This window comes from Podarcis muralis, chromosome 2, assembly GCF_964188315.1.
Source record: "Podarcis muralis chromosome 2, rPodMur119.hap1.1, whole genome shotgun sequence".
Classification (NCBI taxonomy): Eukaryota; Metazoa; Chordata; class Lepidosauria; order Squamata; family Lacertidae; genus Podarcis; species Podarcis muralis.
Window position 1 is genome coordinate 104,262,524 of NC_135656.1, and position 22,247 is coordinate 104,284,770.

The following is a 22,247-nucleotide window of genomic DNA, read 5'->3' on the forward strand; positions in this document are numbered from 1 at the left end:
TAAAATTGTTAGTGGGATTGGAATAGCACTTGTAGTTTAATGGTGAGTTTTGGACACAATGGAGATGTAAAAGATGTAGGTTATCATAAAAGATGCAAGAGGAAACGATTAACAATAGGACCCACAAAGGGGAGGAGGGAAGTCCTAGAGATTCTTTGGGAATCTTGTGTCTATGTTGTATGTTCAATATGTGAAGGTAAAGTTTTAATCTGAGAAACTTGCAAATACAGTGGTACCTCGGGTTAAGTACTTAATTCGTTCCGGAGGTCCGTTCTTAACTTGAAACTGTTCTTAACCTGAAGCACCACTTTAGCTAATGGGGCCTCCTGCTGCCGCCGCCCAATTTCTGTTCTTATTCTGAGGTAAAGTTCTTAACCCGAGGTACTATTTCTGGGTTCGTGGAGTCTGTAACCTGAAGCGTATGTAACCTGAAGCGTCTGTAACCCGAGGTACCACTGTAAAAAAATGTGAAAAGAGAGAGAGGGAGGAGAATCCCAGCTCCCAAAACAAACTTGGTACCTGGGATTCTTTGGGAGAAGCCAAACAAAAGACAAAAATTGAACGCAGCAGCTCAGTTCCTACCCTGCCTACCCACTGCTCCTAGGCTCCAACCAAGTCCGTTTCCTCTGCACATGTACGGGTACCAAGGCCACCCGTCACTCACCGCAGCGAATCCATATTCTGCAAGAGGTGGGTGATTGCACTGGCGGTGGCGTTGCGGGCATTGACGATGGCCTGGACTGCACTCAGCTTGTCCTGGAGTCGGCGGAAGGTGCCCTCAAACGCCCCGGTGAGGCCCGTCTGCTGAAGCTGCCGGGCGCGTTGCGCCAGGCTGCGGGTGCGAGCGGCCAAATCCTGCACAATGCGGTCCCAGTCCCCAAAACACTGGTGGCACGGCTGGCAGGCGGGGAACTCGCCGGCAAAACCTCGGGAGCACTGGTCGCAGCGCACGCCCGAGACCCCAGGGAGGCAGGAGCAGTGCCCAGTGATGCGGTGGCATTGCGGCTTCTCGATCCCACGCGGGTCACAGTCGCAGGCTGCCCGCAACATAAGAAGGGAAGAAGAGTTTGGATTTGATATCCCGCTTTATCGCTACCCGAAGGAGTCTCAAAGCGGCTAACATTCTCCTTTCCCTTCCTCCCCCACAACAAACACCCTGTGAGGTGAGTGGGGCTGAGAGACTTCAGAGACGTGTGACTGGCCCAAGGTCACCAGCAGCTGCAGGTGGAGGAGCGGGGAAGCAAACCCAGTTCACCAGATTACGAGTCTACCGCTCTTAACCACTACACCACACTGGCTCTCTGTGAGCAGTGAGATGGCAGAGATAGATACCCAGGGTCTGACTGGGTATAAGGGCACTACACCACACTGGCTCTCCAAAAACGCCGTAAAGGAGAGAGAGAGTGAGTTATTCCTTTGCACGTGGCATCTTCCAAGCGCTTCATCCTGCGTAAAGGGCTCCCCCACCTCCAAGGAAACCACCCAACTCTTTGTAGACCACTTTTTTTAAAAAATCATTTTATTTTTAAAAATTTTCCAATTTTTCTGGCCCATGTAGGACCAGTCTGGAAAATTAGCCTTGGTGAAGACTTGACGTTTTCATCCCCAAAAAAGTTTTTGATTTGAGTTTCCATTGTAATGAAGCTGTATTTTAATATTTTAATGTTGTATTTTAATCTTGTTTTTAAGTTGTGTTTTGGTCAATTTGTTTTTGTATCGGGTGTTAGCCGCCCTGAGTCCGGTCTTGGCTGGGGAGGGCAGGATATAAATAATAATAATAATAATAATAATAATAATAATAATAATAATAATAATAAAAATATATATATTAGTATTAGTATTAGTATTAAATTAAATATCTAACCATAATACTTCAATTAAAAAAATAATAAATATATATATAAAAGATCAAATTATAGTCCAAATTGTATTTATTAATTTCTTGGGGCTCCCCATGGTCTGGATCTCTGGAGCATCTCTCCACATCTTAGTCCTGCTTATCCTTGTTGTTTACATATTTTCCACATCTCGATATTAACGCTTGGTAATGTAGACCACATTTTCCAAGCTGCATGGGCTACCGCCGGGGATTGCCTCTGATAAAGGTACCCAGTTCACAGCCCAGTTCATGCAGATGCTGGGAGTGGAACTGTGCATTTCGTCCACCCGCCATCCTGCTATGAATGCCGAGTTGGAGAAAACTGACATGACTTTACAGCAATATTTGTGCCGTCATGTCAGCAACTAGCATGGCAACTGGGTGTCCCTCCTTCCTGTAGCAGAGTTCTCCTACAACAATGTGCTCTGTGTCTCCAACCAACAACCACTTTCATTGCCAACTCTGGATACACCCTCACACCTTTCCAGAAAGTATGGCCGAAGAAACAAATCCCTTAATAGTCTGAACCCAAGGTCTCCAAATCGCTCTTTGTAAAAAACACATTCTCCTAGCTCTGCCTATTTAAATGCCATTCCTATTATTTCACCATGTGTGCTAGTAGAGTGCGATCTAGTATTAAATCGCCCACTCCAAATGGCTTCATAACAGAATCAAGAAGCTGAGTTGATCTCAAACGTCGTTGCTTGAAATATTAGGTAAAGGTAAAGGGGACCCCTGACCGTTAGGTCCAGTTGTGGCCGACTCTGGGGTTGCGGCGCTCATCTCGCTTTACTGGCCAAGGGAGCTGGTGTACAGCTTCCGGGTCATGTGGCCAGCATGACTAAGCCGCTTCTGGCAAACCAGAGCAGCGCGCGGAAACGCAGTTTACCTTCCCGCCGGAGCGGTACCTATTTATCTACTTGCACTTTGACATGGTTTCAAACTGCTAGGTTGGCAGGAGCAGGGACAGAGCAAGCGGAGCTCAGCCGGCCGCGGGGATTCAAACCATCGACCTTCTGATCGGCAAGTCCTAGGCTCTGTGGTTTAACCCACAGCGCCACCCACATCCCGCTTGAAATATTAACTGGCTTCTAAGATTTCCCCCATTTTGATTACCCTCACACTTTCAGGCATATTGGTAAGAGATTTGACACCCAGCCTTTTAGTGAGTCGTGTCCTTCAGTGAGTGGACTAGGCAGAAAAAACGCTAATTTGGGCAGGAAGTGAGAGTCAGATGAAGTGCTGGATGTTTAGCCAGCGAGTTGGCCGAAACTGGGATGCAAATGTCAGCCTTTGAGAATCTAATGCTGGATTAATTGGTTGTGCTGCCTGCTTCAGGAGCCAGTTTGCTTCCAGTAGGCTCTCCTTGCACATGATCAAATTTTGTTGTTGTTGTTGTTTAGTCATTTAGTCGTGTCCGACTCTTCATGACCCCATGGACCAGAGCACGCCAGGCACTCCTGTCTTCCACTGCTTCCCGCAGTTTGGTCAGACTCATGTTTGATCAAATAAATGATAAAATAAATATCACAAAAGGCACAGGAAGCCTCCAGTGCATTGTAATTTACCAGGAGACTCTCAATGAAGTAGGGGGATTCCCCTTTCTTAAACAACGGCGTGAACTCAATAGTTCCTCCTGTGCAAGCAGAAGGAACCCAATTCTAGAGCATCTCTTGACCCTTAGGAAGTGCCCTTTTGGGGGGAGAGAGGTGAATGGGGCTGAAATGTGAAATAGGGGTAAACCCCTTTGAGCAAACATTTAATTCATAGTTCTCGGAATCCAAACCATCACCTTCACAGGCATCAACACCAGAAACTTGCTTAAGTGAAATAAAAACGAAGCTGACATTTTCAGGATCCCTGCACGGCCCAGAGCAACGGCAGGGTTTCAGAATACGCAGCACTCACCTCTGCACTGCTGGCTGGGCTCCCCCCAATGGTTCTCCTGGCATTCCGAGCAGGTGCGGCCCCCGAAACCTGGCCGACATTGGCATTGCCCTGTAAACTACAAGGCAGGCGCAGTTTGCATGACAACTTCAAGAACTCCCCAAAGCGAGCCCTTTGTACCCTGCCCCATGGAAAAGTGAGACACAGAAGGTGTTGCTAGGGTATAATAGCAAAGATCTGGATCCTCACCGGGCACCCTAACCACTGCTTCACACTACCTCTCAGCCCCTAGCCCTAGCGGGTCTAAGGAAGGGCAAATAAGTGCATATAAAAGGGGGGGAGATCTTAATGACTGGTATTTTAGTAAACCCCAAGAGCCCAGTTAAAGGATTAACACTCTAAAATGGAGTGGGGATTGGTATGCTTAATTCATGGGGACAATAAAGTTTTAAAACTGTTCAGTTGAAAATACTTGACAGAAGAGCAGAATCGTACAGCTGTAGCTTATACTGGATGTGTCAGTCAACAGATTATCCACTAGTTATCTATGAGCTAGAATCTTCAGTATGGCTGTTATAGGGGCATCCATAGTCGAATCTGTGATGGAAGGAAAATCTTTTACTGACATTGGTCCAAGTGTATGAAATGTCCACAATGTTAACCATCTTCTTTAGGAGGTGTGAACCAGCCATTTTTCTCATGTAGCTGTACTAGAGATTTATAGGATTGCTGTTCTCTTGCTAGGTTATATTGGTTCTTATTTGCTCCAAACTGTACTCTGGCTTTTCCTTTGACTAATGTGGCATTGATCTGCGTGATGACAGATTCTGTAGAATAGGCACTGTTACCCTGTTTAGTAAGCAGCTCCACGCATAATGCACCTCCACCGAGAACATACCCGCCAGTGTGCACAGGAGAGACTACTCTCACAAATGGAGGATCAAAGGGAGTTATCCTTAAAAGATTCTACACCTTCTTTTTCTTCTAAGACTTGAAGATCACTATGCAACAGGCTATCAGGATGTTTTACATGCCAGTCATATAGGCTGTCATTTACAAGTTCCACTGAATAAATCCCTGACTTGTAACTCTGCGACTTATATATATCCCTGAGTTCTTTCATAAGTCGATCTGAAGCCTGGACAGACCCAGAGACTGCACCATTTTTTCTAGGATTGCCAGATTCTCTTTTTCAATGCCACCATCCTCTGTCTTCTTTCCATCAACAGGTTCTTCCTCCTTCATATCATAATGATCCAGATCAATATCTTCACCCGTATCTTCCTCCTCCTCCTCTTCTTCTGATGTAACTTCTTCCATTGTTCCATTCTGGCCGGTCAGCAATGGTTGATCTAACATTTCAACATCGGGATGCTGGGGAAGATTACCGTATGTTTTGCTCTATAAGACACACTTTTTCCCTCCTAAAAAGTAAGGGGAAATGTGTGTGAGTCTTATGGAGCGAATGCAGGCTGCGCAGCTATCCCAGAAGCCAGAACAGCAAGAGGGATCACTGCGCAGCGATCCCTCTTGCTGTTCTGGCTTCTGAGATTCAGAATATATTTTTTCTTGTTTTCCTCCTCCAAAAACTAGGTGCGTCTTGTGGTCTGGTGCGTCTTATAGAGCGAAAAATACGGTATATAGTCTGCAGAGGTCGCATATCAATCGTTTCAATTGTTGGAGAAGCAGAGTATTGCTCTTTTTAATATCATCTAAATGCTCCAATACTGAAGTCAAGTTGGGGTCATCTGATTCCACAAACAATATTGGCGATGAAGAGGGATAAGACTCCGTGATGTGGCAGTCGGGAGCCTCCCAACGCCACTGCCGCCGCCGCTCACCATCCGCTGCTTAGCATGCGTAACGTCCCAGGTTCAACCTCTGCCGTTTCCAGGAAGGGCTGGCAGCATCCCCTGTCTGAGGCCCTGCAATGCTGCTGCCAGTCAGTGTAGGCGCTACTGAGCTGGATGGACCAATGGGCCGGCTCAGGGTAAGGCAGCTTCCTGTGTTCCTGTGCTCTCCACTCCCCTTGTTTCTAACACAGCTTTGAACCAGGTATGGGGTATGAAAAAGAGGCCCTCCAGACCTCTCTACCTCCCCAAGCCACTCCTGTTACTGGCCCTGATTTGCCCCCCCCAATGTATCTTTGAATTGTAGCATTGGAAGGGTCCCACAGAGCCATCTAGCCCACCCCCTGCAGTGTAGGAACTCTGCTCAAAGGTACATATTTACTCTCACGGTTTCAGCCACCTTTGTTTCTGCTGCTCCCTGGCATGTGGCTCTCAGAAGGTTCCCTAGAAGAAAATGCTTCCCTCCCGCTCCTGCCCTGGAGGCTCCCAGCCTCGCCCGGCACACAGCTTCCCATCCTAACCTGATTGCAAGCCGAGCTCAGGGAGTACTGCGGGTGGCAGTCGCAGGGCTGGCAGCCTTGACCGCTGGCCAGGTTCCAGAAGTTGGGAGCGCAGCGGTCGCAGTTCTGCCCCTGGACGTTGGGCAGGCACTGGCATTGCCCGCTGTACCGCTCGCACTGGCATTGGTCCTGCGACGGGCACTGGCTGCGAACCGTGCCCAGGAAGTTACAGGAGCAGCCTGCAGGGAGGGAAGGGACAGAAACACTACACACAAGAGAAACACCAGTGCTTTCAAAATGGCAGGTCGAAGAAAGAGGCTCCGCTTGGAGGGCGAAGCAATGGATCGGCACAAAAATTAAATATGCAATCATGTAGATTTAAAAAGAAGCCACGCCTCATTTGGGCATAAGAAACCTAGGCAGCTTTCACACTTCAGCAAGGTAGTGCAGTGGGGGGGGGGGAAATATGGGGCACGAAGGGGCATTGCAGATAATCGGACTCCTAAATTGTTCCCCACAAGCCTTTGTGTGTGATAAAGCAGCCATCCTTGTTCTGTGTGGAAGGCAAAGAAGCCTTCCTTCTCATCACTGCACCTCAGCCCCAGCAACATTACTAGTCTCATTTATTAGCAATCCTGAGGACTAGAAACTGGATTTTTGTGTTTTGTTTCATCCCCCCTTTCCTATTTTTTTAAAAAGAAACAAGAAGCTCACATTCTTGGTCCTCTGAAATATGCCATATACGGAATTAGAACACCAAGTTCCTAACAGCATTTTGAAAACGAGCTTTCCTCTTGGGTCTCAATATAAGTGGCCTAACTTACAGGAAGGGGACATGGGTGCCTTAGGGGGTTTCATTCACAGTTTACAATTTTGTTGAGATCCGAACTTGGGAATAACAAAATGATATTCGGTTAAGATTTAAGGTGCAGCTGGTCCCGGGACCATAAGCCCTGAGTGTTTGCGGTGATCTCCTTCCTCCATAAAATTAACAGGTCGGCTGTTGACAAAATAATCAGGAAGCCTGAGGCCTGATCCCCTTTCGTTTACTGAAGGACCACCAAGAGTCAAGGTTAGGCAGGTAGCGATGGGAGCAACATATGCCGGATGGAAAACACATCTCTCTCCACAAGAGACACTCACGGCGGCAGGTGCGTCGTGTGGCATCCCCATAATAGCCTCCCTGGCAGTGTTGGCACTGGTCACCCTCGGTGTGGTAGAGGCAGCGGAGGCAGCGGCCTGTGCGCCGGTCACAAGATCCCGGATCTGCCACATCAATGTTGCTGTTGCATGCGCAGGGCTGACACTGCCCCCTGGCCTGCCAAGGGTTGCCGTAGTAACCAGGAGCGCACTCGTCACAGCGCGGGCCTGTGTGAGGTAAAAGGCGCTGTGTGAGATAAAGGGCGTCGTTCATGAGGTAAAAGGCGCTGTGTGAGGTAAAAGGAGCCCGGTCCCCAATCTCCACTGCAATACACACATAAACCGCGGCCACAGGTCTATCAATGCACTCAAGTTCCCAGAGAAGCGAGACTTGAGAAGGAGGTTACCATGTGGGCTTCTGTCTCTGTTACACCCCTTCCTCATCTCCTCTCAAGCTCCTAATCCTAGGGCTACAGGGCGCTAGAAAGTTGGACTTGCCTGTATAGCCTGGGAGGCAGCTACAAACTACTGTCCCAGAGCGGCCATCTTGGCGGCAAGAAGCAGCAAAATGGCGTCCAGAGCCAGGTGCCTCAGGGCAGGGGCAGGGCCGGCAGTGGCCCCCTGAGGCCAGCGATGGGTTCCCATAGAATCCGGACACGCAACTGCAATTTGGGGGGACAAAAAGGGTTTGATGAACATATTCGTTGCCATTGGTGTGGGGGCTCATCCCCAGGGCTGTTTGTAGATTGTGGTGTGGTCCTTTGGAAGTTAGGCCTCGCCAGGAGGCCTTTCCCTCTGGACACCTGGATACACCCCCTACTTCCACCGGGTGCCGTCCCAGGATGCTCACCTTTGGCATCGATCTCCTTCTGTGTGGCCCCGGCAATGCAAACAGCTGCCCGTCCGCGGGTCACATTCCTCCGAGCGCCCGTTGCAGTGGCATGGGCGGCAGCTGGGGAAGCCCCAGTGGCCAGGCTGGCAGTGGTCACAGCGTGGCCCAAAGGCACCAGGCCGGCACGGGCACTGACCGTTGAAGTTGTCGCAGAAACCGCTCAGAGAGCCTTCCCTGTTGCACTGGCACACTGCAAGGGGAGAGAGGGAGAAGTCATGCACATGCTCCCTGCCACTGCTCCTCCTGACACACAAGGTAACGATCCGTGGGCGCCTCCTGCCCTGCTCATCACGTGCTGCAGTCCATCCCCCACCATAGGCAAACCCCCTTCACCCGTGTCTGCTAGGGTGCTTCGCAGTCTGTGCTGAGAAGTTTCAACATCCAATTATGCAAATCAGAGAATGGAAACGTGCTTGCTTTGCATTCAAATTAATGCACTCGCACAATCTTTTCCTGAACCTGATCATTTCAGATTTTTGCATATCCGTCAGCTAATGGCAGGACGAAGAGGTACATCAAAGGACAGAGAGAAAAATAAAGAGGGCATCTACAAAAATGCACAGCTGCTCCAGTTTTGTAAAAAAAACACACAACGAACCCTGTCGTTTGAGTGCAAGTGCTACAATATCTGTAATAGAGGAGCTGTCTTGAGGAAAGTAAAAAGGAGAGTGAGCTCTTTTGAATGTAGCACTAAGAAAAACTGCGAATTCTGTGAAGGTGCAAACATGAGGTGGGGAGATTGAGTCCACTTTGCTTTTCCTCTGGTCCTGTTGCAGCTGGGTTGTTGCGAGCTAAACTATGGTTTGGCTTAGCATGGTGACAAACCTGGGTTCGTGGTTTGTCTCAGTCTCTTCTTGTTCCTCTGCCCTCCTAGTAGCAGTTGGCAGGGCAGGCGCACTTACCTGACCTCCTGCCACCTGAATCACTGCAACTTACTGGGAGGGAGAGGTGAGGTGGCGGGGAGGTCAGCACGGTGCAAGTGCAGGATTGGTTCCATTGGTGCGTTTGCACTGTGCTGACCTCACCACTGCCTTACCTGTCCCCTTCTGGGTGAGTTGTGGTGACTCAGGTGACAGGAGGTCAGGTAAGCACCCCTGCCCTGTCAGCTGCTACTGGGAGGGATTAATAGTGGGTGGAGGAGCAAGAGGGAGGTGGGGGCATGCTATCATTTCCTCCCCCCATATTGCTCCTCCATCCCCAACTCTGCAAGCAGCTCCTCTTCTGTAGCCCAAGGAGGAGTTTCAAATGCGGGTTTGCACTTTGGAGGAGCAAGAGGAGACCGGACAGCTCTCTGCTCCCAGTGGTTCCGTCCTAGCAGACTGTTTACATCAGCACTGACTGACACTCAGGAGCCCAGCGAGGACCGGCCCATGCTTTCAAAAGGAAAGACAAAAGAATTTGGGGAGGAAAGGTCGGAACCTGAATTATATTCACCTTTGCAGCCACCGGGACCAAAGCCGTAGGTGCCGGGGGAGCAACGTTCACAGCGGCGGCCCACGACGTGAGGCTTGCACTGGCACTGCCCCCCATCCGGACGGCACTCGGAGCTAAGCGATCCCTGGGGGCTGCACAGACAGGCTGGGGGCAAAGGGAGAGTGAGTAGGAGGCAGGAGAACGAAAGGAAAGAGGCACCCTTCTGCTATAAGCCAGCAGGAGCCTCTCTTCCTGTGATATACATAAAAGGGCCTGTGAAAGACCCTGAGAGAGGTTGCAACGGCCGTAGCTCAGGAGCAGAGCCTCTGCTTTGCGTGCAGAAGGTTGCTGGTTCGATCCCTGGAATCTCCAGGCAGGGCTGCGAATGTGTCTTGCCCAAAACCCTGGATACCTGCTGCAAGGCAGTATAGGCCTACATGGCTCAGATGGTAGAGTATAAGACTTGATTTCAAGGTCGTGAGTTCGAGCCCCATGCTAGGCAAAAGATTCCAGTGTTGAAGGCAGCTTGCCCACTCCAGTATAAGATGGCGAGAAGCATGATCTATGTGGCTAGGGCAGCCCCACCCATGCATGCAACCTAGCAAGAATGTGGCGCAGGATTGCTCCCTCTTAGTGTGGGCCTTTTGGGTACCACCTCTCTCAGCTCACCCTGAGCTCCCTGTAGCACTTGGGAACATTTCCATTGCTTGCTAGGACGAGCGAAAGCCTCTACTGCAACCTGTGGACTATAGCCCCCATTACCCCAGGCCACTGGCCACACGGGCTGGGGCTGATGGGAGTTTGAGTCTGGAGGGCCATAGGTAACCCATTCCCGGTCTACCTGTGCAGTAAGGATGTATTGCATGGTGAGTTGGTGGTAAAAGGTAAAGGTAAAGGGACCCCTGACCATTAGGTCCAGTCGTGGCCGACTCTGAGGTAGCGGCGCTTATCTCGCTTTATTGTCCGAGGGAGCCGGCGTACAGCTTCCGGGTCATGTGGCCAGCATGACTAAGCCACTTCTGGCGAACCAGAGCAGCACACGGAAACGCCATTTACCTTCCCGCCGGAGCGGTACCTATTTATCTACTTGCACTTTGACATGCTTTCAAACTGCTAGGTTGGCAGGAGCAGGGGCCGAGCAACGGGAGCTCACCCCGTCATGGGGATTCGAACTGCCCACCTTCTGATCGGCAAGTCCTAGGCTCTGTGGTTTAACCCACAGCGCCACCTGCGTCCCTGTGAGTTGGTGGTAGTTGCTTGTTTTTAACACTCACGCAGTGCCCCCTGGTGGATGATGGCCGACATGCTGGTGAGCAAGGTGACGCAAGGCTCCGGCGTCGGCGCCTTAACCACAGGCCGAGCCTGCTGGGCGCAGCGGTAGCGCTCAAAGGTCTCCTTGCGGGCGATGGAGGCGGCGTCCCCGGCGATGAACATCTCCAGGGAGGAATAGCGTGGCATCAGGACCAGCTGAGCGGGGAGGGGAGCAAGAGGGAGGTAGGGAGAGAGGAAGTGTTATTTGCAGCAGGCCACGGTCCCCCCTACAGAAGATGCAACCGGAGTCTCGACACTTACAGAGTCCAGCAGCACTGCAGCCCCTTGCAAATGGTCACGTCCTCCGTAGCGGGTGAACTCTACCCGGATGGTGTAGCTGAGCCCTTGCTCCAGACAGACTGGCTGCGGCAGCACCACAAACCTACAGAACAAGAAAAGGCCTGTTTACAGCAAAGGGGAGCGGAGGGCCTGGCGGGTTTTTTTGCTGTGTGTGATGATCCTACGGCGCCTTCCTGAAAGCCAAGGATGGGAAAGAACCGCCTGCCCCAGTGACTGCCACATCTAGGCAGCCTGTTTTGTCCCCTGCAACGGATGGGAAGGCGCTGCTGACTTCAGCAGAGCTCTGGAAGGCGCCTGTGTGAGAGGCAGGGCAAGGAAGTTCTCCCAGGGTGAGACCACTAATTCCTGGTTGGTTTTAAAAATTGCTTTTATTAGAGAAGTTCTTGGGTTTACAAAAGAACATACATACAGTGGTACCTCGATTCTCGAACGTTTCTGCTGACGAATGTTTCGGAACTCAAACGCCGAAAACCCAGAAGTAAATGCTTCCATTTTTGAACGCGCCCCAGAAGTCGAACGGCTTCTTCTGCATGCTTCTCAATTTTCTCAATGAAATTTGAAGACCGTCCTTTGCACCTCGCTTTTTGAACGTTTCGGAACTCGGACAGTCTTCGGGAATGGATTGCGTTCGAGAACCGAGGGACCACTGTACATCGTCTCTCTTTTCAGATTATAAAGTCATTTCTACAGATCAGTGTTGTATATGGCATAAGGTTGAGGGGGGGGGGAGAAGGAAAGAGATTTGGGGAGAGAGAAGGGGGGAGAGGAGAGCATTGTATGTTTTTCATCACTCACCGGGATGAGGGTGGCAGAGGTGTCGTCATGACATCGTCCACAGGGATGGTGTTTCCACAGGGGCTGCTGGTGGGGATGGGCCCAGGCCGGACCACAGACACTTTCACCTCTTCCCACTTTCCTGGAAGCTGAGGAAAAAGGAGGGCTTACAGTGTGGCTGCATGAGATGCGGAGGTAGGCCAAGACTAAGATGGCACCCCCTCAGAAACAGCCTTTAAGGTGTTTTTTGGTTTTAGGGGGAACAGCCATAGCCATAGCTGAGTGCAGGTCTCAGCTTCCACCCTAGACATCTCCAGGCCAGTTGGGGGGAAAAGCCTGTCTTGAAATCCTGGAGAGCCAAGAAACCCAGAACAGACCTGGAAGATTTGGGAACTAGCGGCAAAGGCAAAACTAATTCCAAACGATTTCAAAGTTTACATTTCTTCAAGCTGAAGCTCAGAACATTCTGAACTCCGAAAAGCCGAATTCTGGGATTGGACTTCTTAATTGGAATACAGTGGTACCTTGGGTTACATACGCTTCAGGTTACATACGCTTCAGGTTACAGACTCCGCTAACCCAGGAATAGTGCTTCAGGTTAAGAACTTTCCTTCAGGATGAGAACAGAAATCGTGCTCCGGCGGCGTGGCAGCAGCAGGAGGCCCCATTAGTAAAGTGGTGCTTCGGGTTAAGAACAGTTTCAGGTTAAGAACGGACCTCCGGAACGAATTAAGTACTTAACCCGAGGTACCACTGTATAGTATTTCTTCGTATGTCGCTGACCTATTGGGTGATATTCAGCTAAGCTTTACTCAGAATAGACCCATTGAAATGGGTGGATATGACTAAGGCCTCATCCACACATCCTTTTGCCTGCCACTTTCCCCCAAGAAAACCTGTGGTTTAGTGCTAAGGAGCAGGATTTCCGGGGGAAAGCAGCGGGGCAGAGGCGAAACTTTATTTATTCCCCTGAGAAATACTTGCTCTGAACTTCATGTAAAGCTCTGAATGCTTCGTTAAAGAGTTTTATATCTGGATTTATATATATGAAGACTGGAAGCCCAAACTGCACCCCCCCACTGTTTGTTTATGAATGGAGCAGAAGTAGTACGGGAGGCAAAAGCAGAGGTACCTGAGGCTCATAGCGCAGCAGAATGTCATACTCCATGGAGAAGGGCACATTGTTGACCTGGAACTCCACCACAGCGCCCTCCAGCACCCGGGCAAACCCCAGCCCTGTCCACGTAGCCGGGTGGCCCGTGAGGTGCACGCGCTCCATTACTTCAGCTCCCTGCCAAGAGAAAGATCAGTAAGACTTTGTGCTTCTCTTAGTTAGTTGTTAGTTAGTTGTTGCTAACCTGGTGCTAATGCACTTGGACTACAACTCCCATCAGCCCCAGACATCCAGATGGGGTTGGACTAGGGTACCTTTCCAACCGTAGCTGTCAACCGTCCCTTATTTGGCAGGAAACTCCCTTATCCCAGCGTTGTGTCCTGCTGCTGTCCCTTATTGATGATGTCCCTTAAATTTCCCGGGTTTCAAAGGAAGCAGCTCCTCTCCCTCCCTCCCTGCTGGCCAGGGAGGAGGGAGGCTCCAACTGTGTTGCTTGGTTGCCCGGCCCGCCCCCCCCTCCGGCCTCCTCTCACCAGCCTCAACCCCCGGGAGCCCCTCCCCGCCGCCATCCTCCTCGCGGCCGCCGAACTGAGCGTCTCTGCCTGGGGTAGCATCTTTGTAGCTTGGACTTCGTTTTGCACGAAAAGTGATTGCTGCTTGTAGTTATTTAATTGCAGTGTTTCATCAGCTTGAGCAGCAACCTCTGGAAATGAAGGGCTAAAAACCGGCGCTGCTCTCCAAAATTATCTGGTCCCTTTTAACTTCGTATTTCAGCTGGTTGATTAAAAGCCCCTTTTTTGGCTGCTGATCCCTTATTTTCAAAGTTGACAGCTATGCTTCCAACTCTACGAAACCCTGGAGAGCCACTGCCGGTCAGGTTAGACACTACTGTCGGTACTCAGCAGAGAACGCTTTCCCACACCCCTGCATATAAGCAACCGCAGGCCCACGTCCTCACCTGGAGAAGCCGGGCCTCTTCCGCTTCATACGTATAATGGTCCAACGCGGTGCGGTAGTAGCCGGTCTGCACTTGGCTGCATTGCCTGCCCACCATGTGGCTCCGGCAGCGGCACTGCCCCGTCTCCATGGCACACCTGCAGCAAGGCAGCGCGGGAGGCTCAAACGGGAAAGGTGGTTCTAGCCCATGAGAACACGCTCACCCGCCTCCTGCGGTCCAGGGATGGGCAAATCTGTCTATTCCAGCTCCTCATTTTTCTACACTTATGTCCCGCTCTCCACATTTCCAAATCGGTTTGTTTCAAGTCCTCTTGAAAATTCATTGATGATTTTCTCCCAACGTACAATTTTCGCCAATAGACACGTTTTTGCAAAGCAATTTCCCCCTCCCTGAATGCTTTTGTTAGGCACAATTCTCCCCCGGCACGTGCTTTTCTGCACACATTACTCGCTCGGAGAACTGCAGAGTTTGGAGAAACGCAAATTTTGAAAGGTGCCTGCGTTTCAGTCCGCTATTGTTTTGGAAAGTGCGAATTAACTACAGCCCCAAATCATTTTTCTCTCTCCATCTCCTCCAGTACCAAGCTAAAAGGGCCCTGTATGGAAGGCGCTGGGAGGCTGCTCCCTTGCTAAATAAAGCTAAGCAAGTTCAGTTCCGGCCAATGGACTGCTTGGGAACCCCATTGCTTGCTGCCTTAAGTTCCCCAGCAGAGAGGCGGGGGTAGAAATTCAATAAATAAATGAGCAAATAAAGAGGAGGGGAGGGCTCTGTCTCTTTCCTCACCTTTCCTTCCAAAGTGACCTATCTCTGGCGCAGCAGATCATGCCTGCCTCTCACAAACCCTCCTATATGGGTTGGGGAGCAGAAGAGCTGTGCTGGATCAGGCCAGCACCCCAGATGCCCTTTGGGAACCCCGAGAGCAGGACCCAAGGGCAAGAGCCCTGCCCCTTCCTGCAGTTTCTCACGACTGCAGGAAAACTCACTGCAGGTCCTTTTCATGCAAAGAGATTGCTCCTCAGCTGGTTTGCAAAGCCCACATTTTTGTCTATGGTATTGCTTATTGGGGGATGCAGGTGGTGCTGTGGGTTAAACCACAGAGCCTAGGACTTGCCGATCAGAATGTTGCCGGTTCGAATCCCCGCGATGGAGTGAGCTCCCGCTGCTCAGTCCCTGCTCCTGCCAACCTAGCAGTTCGAAAGCACGTCAAAGTGCAAGTAGATAAATAGGTACCGCTCCAGCAGGAAGGTAAACGGCGTTTCCGTGTGCTGCTCTGGTTTGCCAGAAGCAGCTTAGTCATGCTGGCCACATGACCCGGAAGCTGTACACCGGCTCCTTCGGCCAGTAAAGCGAGATGAGCACCGCAAACTGGCTGGACCTAATGGTCAGGGGTCCCCTTTACCTTTACCTTATTGCTTACTGGGTTTCTATCCCACCCTCCCTCAAGGGCCCCTTGTTGGGATCGTGCTCCCAATCCCACCTTCCTCAGCCTCCCCCACCCACCCAGGACACTCTCTCCAGCGCCCCCTTACTGGTTGTCGCGGGCGCCCCCTACGTCACAGTCGCAAGGCCGGCAGCCATGAATGTCAGGGCTCAGCGCCCAGTGCTCCGGCTGAAAAAAGAGAGACGCAATTATGTGTCAGCCAGTCCGGGGGGGGGGGGGGGGGGAGACACAAGCAAAGGGAGGAGGGAAAGCAGGGCAGCCTGTTACTCACCAGGCATTGGTTGCAGCTGCGCCCGGTCACCAAACGTTTGCAGAAGCAGTCGCCTGCAATGGCGTCGCATTGGGGCCCGTCCTGCACTGTGCCCCGGGGGTCGCACTGGCAGCCTGGTGGGTTAAAGACAAAAATAACCGAGTGCATAGAAGAACAAGCCTTGCTGAAGCAGCGCCAGCATGGCTTCTGCAAGGACAAACCTTCTCTCATGAATCTATTAAGAGCTGAAAGTGTCAGCCAGCCAGCAGAGAGAGAGAGAGGTGATCCAGTTGACTCTGAGCTCATCCCGTTATTTCTAGGCACAGATCAGAAAAATCCTGCTGTTTACTGCTGAACTGGAACAAACATCAATCTGTAGAATTAATTACGCACTCACTCAGATTTGTTACATCCAGGGCTTTTTTTCAGCTGGAACTCACCGGAACTCAGTTCCGGCACCTCTAAAGTGGGTGCCATTGCCACAATAAGAGAACAAGAGATCATGTTGAGTTCCGTGAGCACCTCTTTTTCCGGAAAAATAGCACTGGTTTCATCCCACGCCTCCTTCAAACAGGAGTTCAGGGTTGCCCACAACCAACAGATACAATGAGATCATGCCATTAACACTTTTACAGTGTTACAGGAATGTGCAGGGATTTGAGCACAGGTCTCTTCAGTCAAAGTCTTGCGCCAGCTTTCCTCAACCTGGTGCCATCCAAATTTTTGGACCCATCAGCCCCAGCAAGCCTTTCCAAGAGTCAAGGATGATGGGAACTGAAGTCTAACCAGCTTGTGGTTAGCCTGTCTTACACTCTGTGCCCATGGTTCTCTGGGCCATACTTTCAGAATAAAAACTTGCTCTCGTCACACCAAATATTTATTGATAAGAAATACACTGGAAAATGAAAAGAAACAACTCCTAGCATTGTCCTGGGATCATCCTCAGTATCACTTGATGCTCTTGCTCTTATTTTGAAAAGATTTGCAGGTCCTCATTTTACATCTGATGGCTTAACCCCCAGATAATCATTTTTCTATACTGATTACCAGTGAAAACACAAGGATTTCTCTACTGAGATAGTCAACAGTTAGCTATTCAGCAGGTAGCTTTGTCTTGTGGTAATAATGAATTATCACAAGGTTTTGAAGAAATACATTACAGAGGACGTTTCTTTCAGAAATACCGGAATGTCATATCTGTTTGATTTTAAAACAATGGAAAATATTTTACCCTTATAATTAACCCCAAAGATGACCAGCAGAAAGGGAAACAAACCATTATTGGTGATATCAGAAATATATATATTTGGAGGAGGGGATATTGGCCTTTTTTATTTTTATTTATGTGTTTTGTGGTTTTATATTTTGATTTTATCCTGTGAACCGCCCTGAGACCCCCGGGTATAGGGTGGTATATAAATTCAATAAAATAAAAAGTGTGTATTGGCAATAAGTTATATGAAATCGATATATGGAATAGATGGGAGGTTGGGTCTTTAGTGTTAAGACCAATTTATGTCTTATTGTTTGTTAAGAAAATTCTGTATCTATTGTTATTCCTGTGTGTAATTTGGTATTTGTGTTTTCTCTCTTTTTATTTTCTTGCTGTATCAAATAAATAAATAAATAAATACCCTGCAAACTATTTTTTTCTAAAAAAAAATACTACTGCTCTATAAGACTCATCCATCGCATCCTGGTCACTGTCTCTTCGAGCTCCTGCCGTCGGGACGGAGATACAGGACAATGAAGACAAGAACAAGCCGTCTTAAGAACAGCTTCTTCTCCAGAGCGATCTCAGCCCTGAATGGGAAGCCTGGACTTTGAAAGTCATCTAATCTTCCTTGCTGTTTTATACTGTATTGTTTTAATTAGTGTTTTTATAGTTGATTTGATTTTGTGTGGAGTGCCCTACCTGGGTGGATGGAGCAGCCAAGTAATTTCGTTGTCCCCGAGAGGGGGCAATGACAATAAAGATATTATTATTATTATTATTATTATTATTATTATTATTATTATTCCCATCCTAAAAAGGAAATGTGCATGTGTCTTATGGAGCGTATGCAGGCTGTACAGCTATCCCAGAAGCCAGAACAGGAAGAGGGATTGCTGCTTTCACTGCGCAGTGATCCCTCTTGCTGTTCTGGCTTCTGAGATTCAGAATTTTTTTTTTCTTGTTTTCCTCCTCCCAAAACTAGGTGCGTCTTGTGGTCTGGTGTGTCTTATAGAGAGAAAAATATGGTGTATTGCATTACACTGAAATGTTTCTTTGACCAGTGTGGCGCACCACAAACCTTTGAGAACCACTGGTCTATGCGGTGCGCTGCACTGGCTAAGCAGCCCACCCAGAACCACATCTAAATGGCTCAGAAAAGGAACTGGATATGCTCAGGGAAACCCCATTGGGATACCTACGTTGGCAGCCTTGGGGGTTCTCCGCGTTGAGGCCGAAGAAGCCGGTCTTGCACTTGTCGCAGCGGACTCCCTGCACATGCTCCTTGCAGCGGCATTGCCCAGCAATCAGCCCCAGCGCTGGGTCATCATGGGTGTCGCAGACCCCGCCATCCAGGGTGCCGTCAGGGTCGCAGTCGCAGGCTGTCCAGGGCGGGCACAGAGCAAACCCCAAAATTAAAGGTGCAAAGAGAAGCCGCTAATCCCTATCTAAACTAGTAAGAAAAGAAAACCATTCCACTTCCTTGGAAGAGATCTGTTCCCTTCTTGGGAAAGCGGGTCTTCTGTGCCGGCTGCAGTTCTTAAACCGTAAACAGATTGAGGTTGAATCCTGACAAGACAGAAGTACTGTTTTTGGGGGACAGGGGGCGGTCGGGTGTGGGGGATTCTCTGGTCCTGAATGGGGTGACTGTGCCCCTGAAGGACCAGGTGCGCAGCCTGGGAGTCATTTTGGACTCACAGCTGTCCATGGAGGCACAGGTTAATTTTGTGTCCAGGGCAGCTGTCTACCAGCTCCACCTGGTACACAGGCTGAGACCCTACCTGCCTGCGGACTGCCTCGCCAGAGTGGTGCATGCTCTGGTTATCTCCCGCTTGGACAACTGCAACACGCTCTACGTGGGGCTACCTTTGAAGGTGACCCGGAAACTGCAATTAATCCAGAATGCGGCAGCTAGACTGGTGACTTGGAGTGGCCGCCGGGACCACATAACACCGGTTCTGAGAGATCTGCATTGACTCCCAGTATGTTTCCGAGCACAATTCAAAGTGTTGGTGCTGACCTTTAAATCCCTAAACGGCCTCGGTCCAGTATACCTGAAGGAGCGTCTCCACTCCCATCGTTCAGCCCGGACACTGAGATCCAGCGCCAAGGGCCTTCTGGAGGTTGCCTCATTGTGAGAAGTGAGGTTACAGGGAACCAGGCAGAGGGCCTTCTCGGTAGTGGCGCCCACCCTGTGGAACACCCTCCCTTCAGATGTGAAGGAAATAAGCAGCTATCCTATCTTTAAAAGGCATCTGAAGGCAGCCCTGTTCAGGGAAGTTTTTAATATTTAATGCTGTACTGTTTTTAACACTTGATTGGGAGCCGCCCAGAGTGGCTGGGGAAACTCAGCCAGATGGGCGGGGTATAAATAATAAATTATTATATTATTATTATTATAATGTGAAATCATTTCCGCTCTTAAAGAGAGGGGTTCTAGTCCTCAAGCCTGCCGAGAAACCTTGCCCAAATTAAATCTCAGCAAGCTCTGCTGCAACCACACGGCGGTGTCTGTGCAAAGACAGCCTCTGCTAACTTGGCAGCAAAGAAAAAGCACTTTGTTTGGAGGCTCCCAACCCGCAGGTGCAGGAAGAAAGGGGTCCTGGTGATGCAAAACAGAAGATTTCGGCTTTGGCAACTCCACGTTAGCTTCCGAAACTGGACTCCAGGCTTGCCACCTTTGCAGATTCTCACGCTCCGCACCGCTGCTGAACAGTGGAGCCTTGAGCTTTCGAGGGAACGTGCCAAGGCCAGGCGCAGGCCTTTTAAAAAAAGGCTCTGCTAGCAAAACCCACATGCCAATATTCTTTGCAAGCTGTGGGAATTAGGCAGAGGGCGAAGTTAAGCAGTTAAGTAGAGTCAAGGCATGGGTTGGCAAACTAAGGCCATCTCTGGCAGCCAAATCCGTTCTGACATCTTCGCTCCATCATTGTAATTTAAAATTTTTATGCTGTAATCTCTATAGCCTTACGCTGTCTGATTTTAGAGCAGGGGTCTGTAACCTTTTTCAGCCATGGGCTGGTCCACCATCCCTCAGACCATGTGGTGGGCCGGGCTATATTTGGGGGGCGGGGAATGAATGAATTCCTATGCCCCACAAATAACCCAGAGATGCATTTTAAATAAAAGGACACATTCTATTCATGTAAAAACATGCCGATTCCCGGACCGTCCGCGGGCTGGATTTAGAAGGCGATTGGGCCGCATCCAGCCCCCGGGCCTTAGGTTGCCTACCCCTGTTTTAGAGGAATACCATGCTTAGGCCCTCTGTTATTCACTGTGAAGGACTTTGGCTATATAAAATAAACTGATTTTTTAAAATTATCCATCGCAGCAACCTAAACATTTAAAGCCCTCATCAAGGCTCCTCCTTCAAGTTCCTGTTCTGCAGGAATGGGGAGTCAGGACAGCCTTGGAGATGCCATCAGCCGATTCAGGCACCTGCACCCTATGAAGCACAAACAGCTACTTTCCCAGCGCTGAAAGAGGGAGCCTTTCCACAAGAAAGGTCCTTCGTCCCTGCAAACATGCAGACCGCAGCCCCATCTCCACCCAGCCACCCGCCCCAATACAGTCGGCAGACTCTCACCGCGGCACACGCTGGGGTCCCGGATGTCTTTGGTGGGGTCCTTGTAGTAGAAGGGCTTGCAGAGCTGGCAGTGGCGGCCCATGGTGTTGTGCTGGCAGTCGTCGCAGACCCCGCCGCTGCTGTTGCCCGTGGCCAGGTACACGGCCATGTCGAAGTGGCACTTGTGGGAGTGCTCGTTGCAGTTGCACTCTGTCGAGAGGCGGCAATCACATCCCTGACTTCACCAACCCCTGTCACCCAAATCCATGTGAATCCCTAAATGACCTCAGCCCCAGGTATCTGAAACAGCAGCTCCCTCCCTACAGACTGGCCTGGGAATTAAGATCAGAGGAGAAGGCTTCACCACAGTTGGAAATTCATGGGGCAGTGGCTCATGAGAGGGCCTTCTCAGTGATGGCCCCGAGAATGCGGAACTCCCTTGCCATGGATGTAAGCCTAGCGCCATCTCTTTGCAGCCTTTCAAAACTGAAGAGATGAGCAGGCCTTTTCTGTGGTGGCTCCCTGCCTGTGGAATACGCTCCCCAGGGAGGCTCGCCTGGCACCTTTGTTACATAGATCTTTAGGCACCAGGCAAAAACATTCATCTTCTCCCAGGCCTTTGGCTAATTAAACAATCTATGGCCTTTTAAACTGGGGGTCGGTATTATCTTGTTTGTTACTGTGTTATGTATTTTTGTGTTTTCATATTGTAAACTGCCCTGTGATCTTTGGATGGCGGGTGGTATATTATTATTATTATTATTATTATTATTATTATTATTATTATTATTATTATTAAACAGATTAAAATTACTTCAACTTTCTAAGCATCTGGGTAGGCTTGTCTAAACAATAATGTTTCTAGCAGGGCCGAAAAGGGTCCAGTGAAGGTGCCTGCTTGACCATAGAATTTAACAGTTGGGACTATGAAAAGCAGTACAGATATGTGATGATCAAAGCCCCCCGAACTTGAAGCATGGGAAGTCCCAATAAAAAAATTATAATTTGGATTACTGTATTTTTCGCCCTATAGGACGCACTTTTTCCCCTCCAAAAATGAAGGGGAAATCTGGGTGCGTCCTATGGGGCGAATGCAGGCTTTCGCTGAAGCTTGGAGAGCGAGAGGGGTCAGTACGCACCGACCCCTCTCGCTCTCCAGGCTTCAGGAAGACATCCGCAGCCTAGGCAGCCCTGCGGGAGGTCCCGCAGGGCTGTCTAGGCTGCGGATAGTAGCCTGCTTCCCGGAGCGTCGGGCGCCCTGAAAGCAGAGAGCCCGGCGCTTCGGGAAGACATCCGCAGCCTAGGCAGCCCTGCGGGAGGTCCCGCAGGGCTGTCTAGGCTGCGGATAGCAGCCTGCCACCCGGTGGGCGGGGCGCCCTGAAGCAGAGCGCCCCGCCCACCGGACAGACATTCGCAGCGTGGGGAGCCCTGCAGGAGTTCCCCGCAGGGCTCCCCACGCTGCGGATAGCAGCCTGCCGCCCTGCGGGCGGGGCGCCCTGAAGCAGGGCGCCCCTCGCGCCGGGCAGACATCGGCCAGCCCCACAAGCTCGGGGGACAGCAGGGAGGCGCATCACTGCCATCCCGCTGTTCCTCGACCTGGTTCGGTTTCCCCAACCTGCTTTTGGGGGGGAAATAAAGGGGGAAAAAATTTCCTTTATTCCCCCCCAAAAAACTAGGTGCGTCCTATGGGATGGAAAATACGGTATTTGATATGCATATGTATAATTTGGAATATTTAATGTAATTGGATTGGATTG

The 22,247-nt window shown here is 50.2% G+C and overlaps 1 protein-coding gene and 1 pseudogene across 1 annotated transcript in view; both read right to left on the bottom strand.

Annotated features, from left to right (window-relative positions):
- LAMB2 (laminin subunit beta 2) overlaps positions 1-22,247 on the bottom strand; it is a 63,389-nt gene that overhangs the window by 15,817 nt on the left and 25,325 nt on the right. Inside the window, exons 9-24 of the mRNA XM_028719665.2 lie at positions 20,512-20,700; positions 18,125-18,304; positions 15,731-15,843; positions 15,548-15,627; positions 14,019-14,154; positions 13,079-13,237; positions 11,968-12,095; positions 11,134-11,254; positions 10,836-11,028; positions 9,583-9,726; positions 8,107-8,338; positions 7,755-7,918; positions 7,260-7,484; positions 6,138-6,355; positions 3,788-3,884; positions 665-1,037 (exon numbers count right to left, since the gene is read on the bottom strand). Coding sequence (XP_028575498.2) covers positions 665-1,037; positions 3,788-3,884; positions 6,138-6,355; positions 7,260-7,484; positions 7,755-7,918; positions 8,107-8,338; positions 9,583-9,726; positions 10,836-11,028; positions 11,134-11,254; positions 11,968-12,095; positions 13,079-13,237; positions 14,019-14,154; positions 15,548-15,627; positions 15,731-15,843; positions 18,125-18,304; positions 20,512-20,700 — 2,752 coding nt within the window. The remainder of the gene's footprint in view (positions 1-664; positions 1,038-3,787; positions 3,885-6,137; positions 6,356-7,259; positions 7,485-7,754; positions 7,919-8,106; positions 8,339-9,582; positions 9,727-10,835; positions 11,029-11,133; positions 11,255-11,967; positions 12,096-13,078; positions 13,238-14,018; positions 14,155-15,547; positions 15,628-15,730; positions 15,844-18,124; positions 18,305-20,511; positions 20,701-22,247) is intronic.
- Positions 4,370-5,259, bottom strand: LOC114591920 (ubiquitin-conjugating enzyme E2 Q2 pseudogene; annotated as a pseudogene).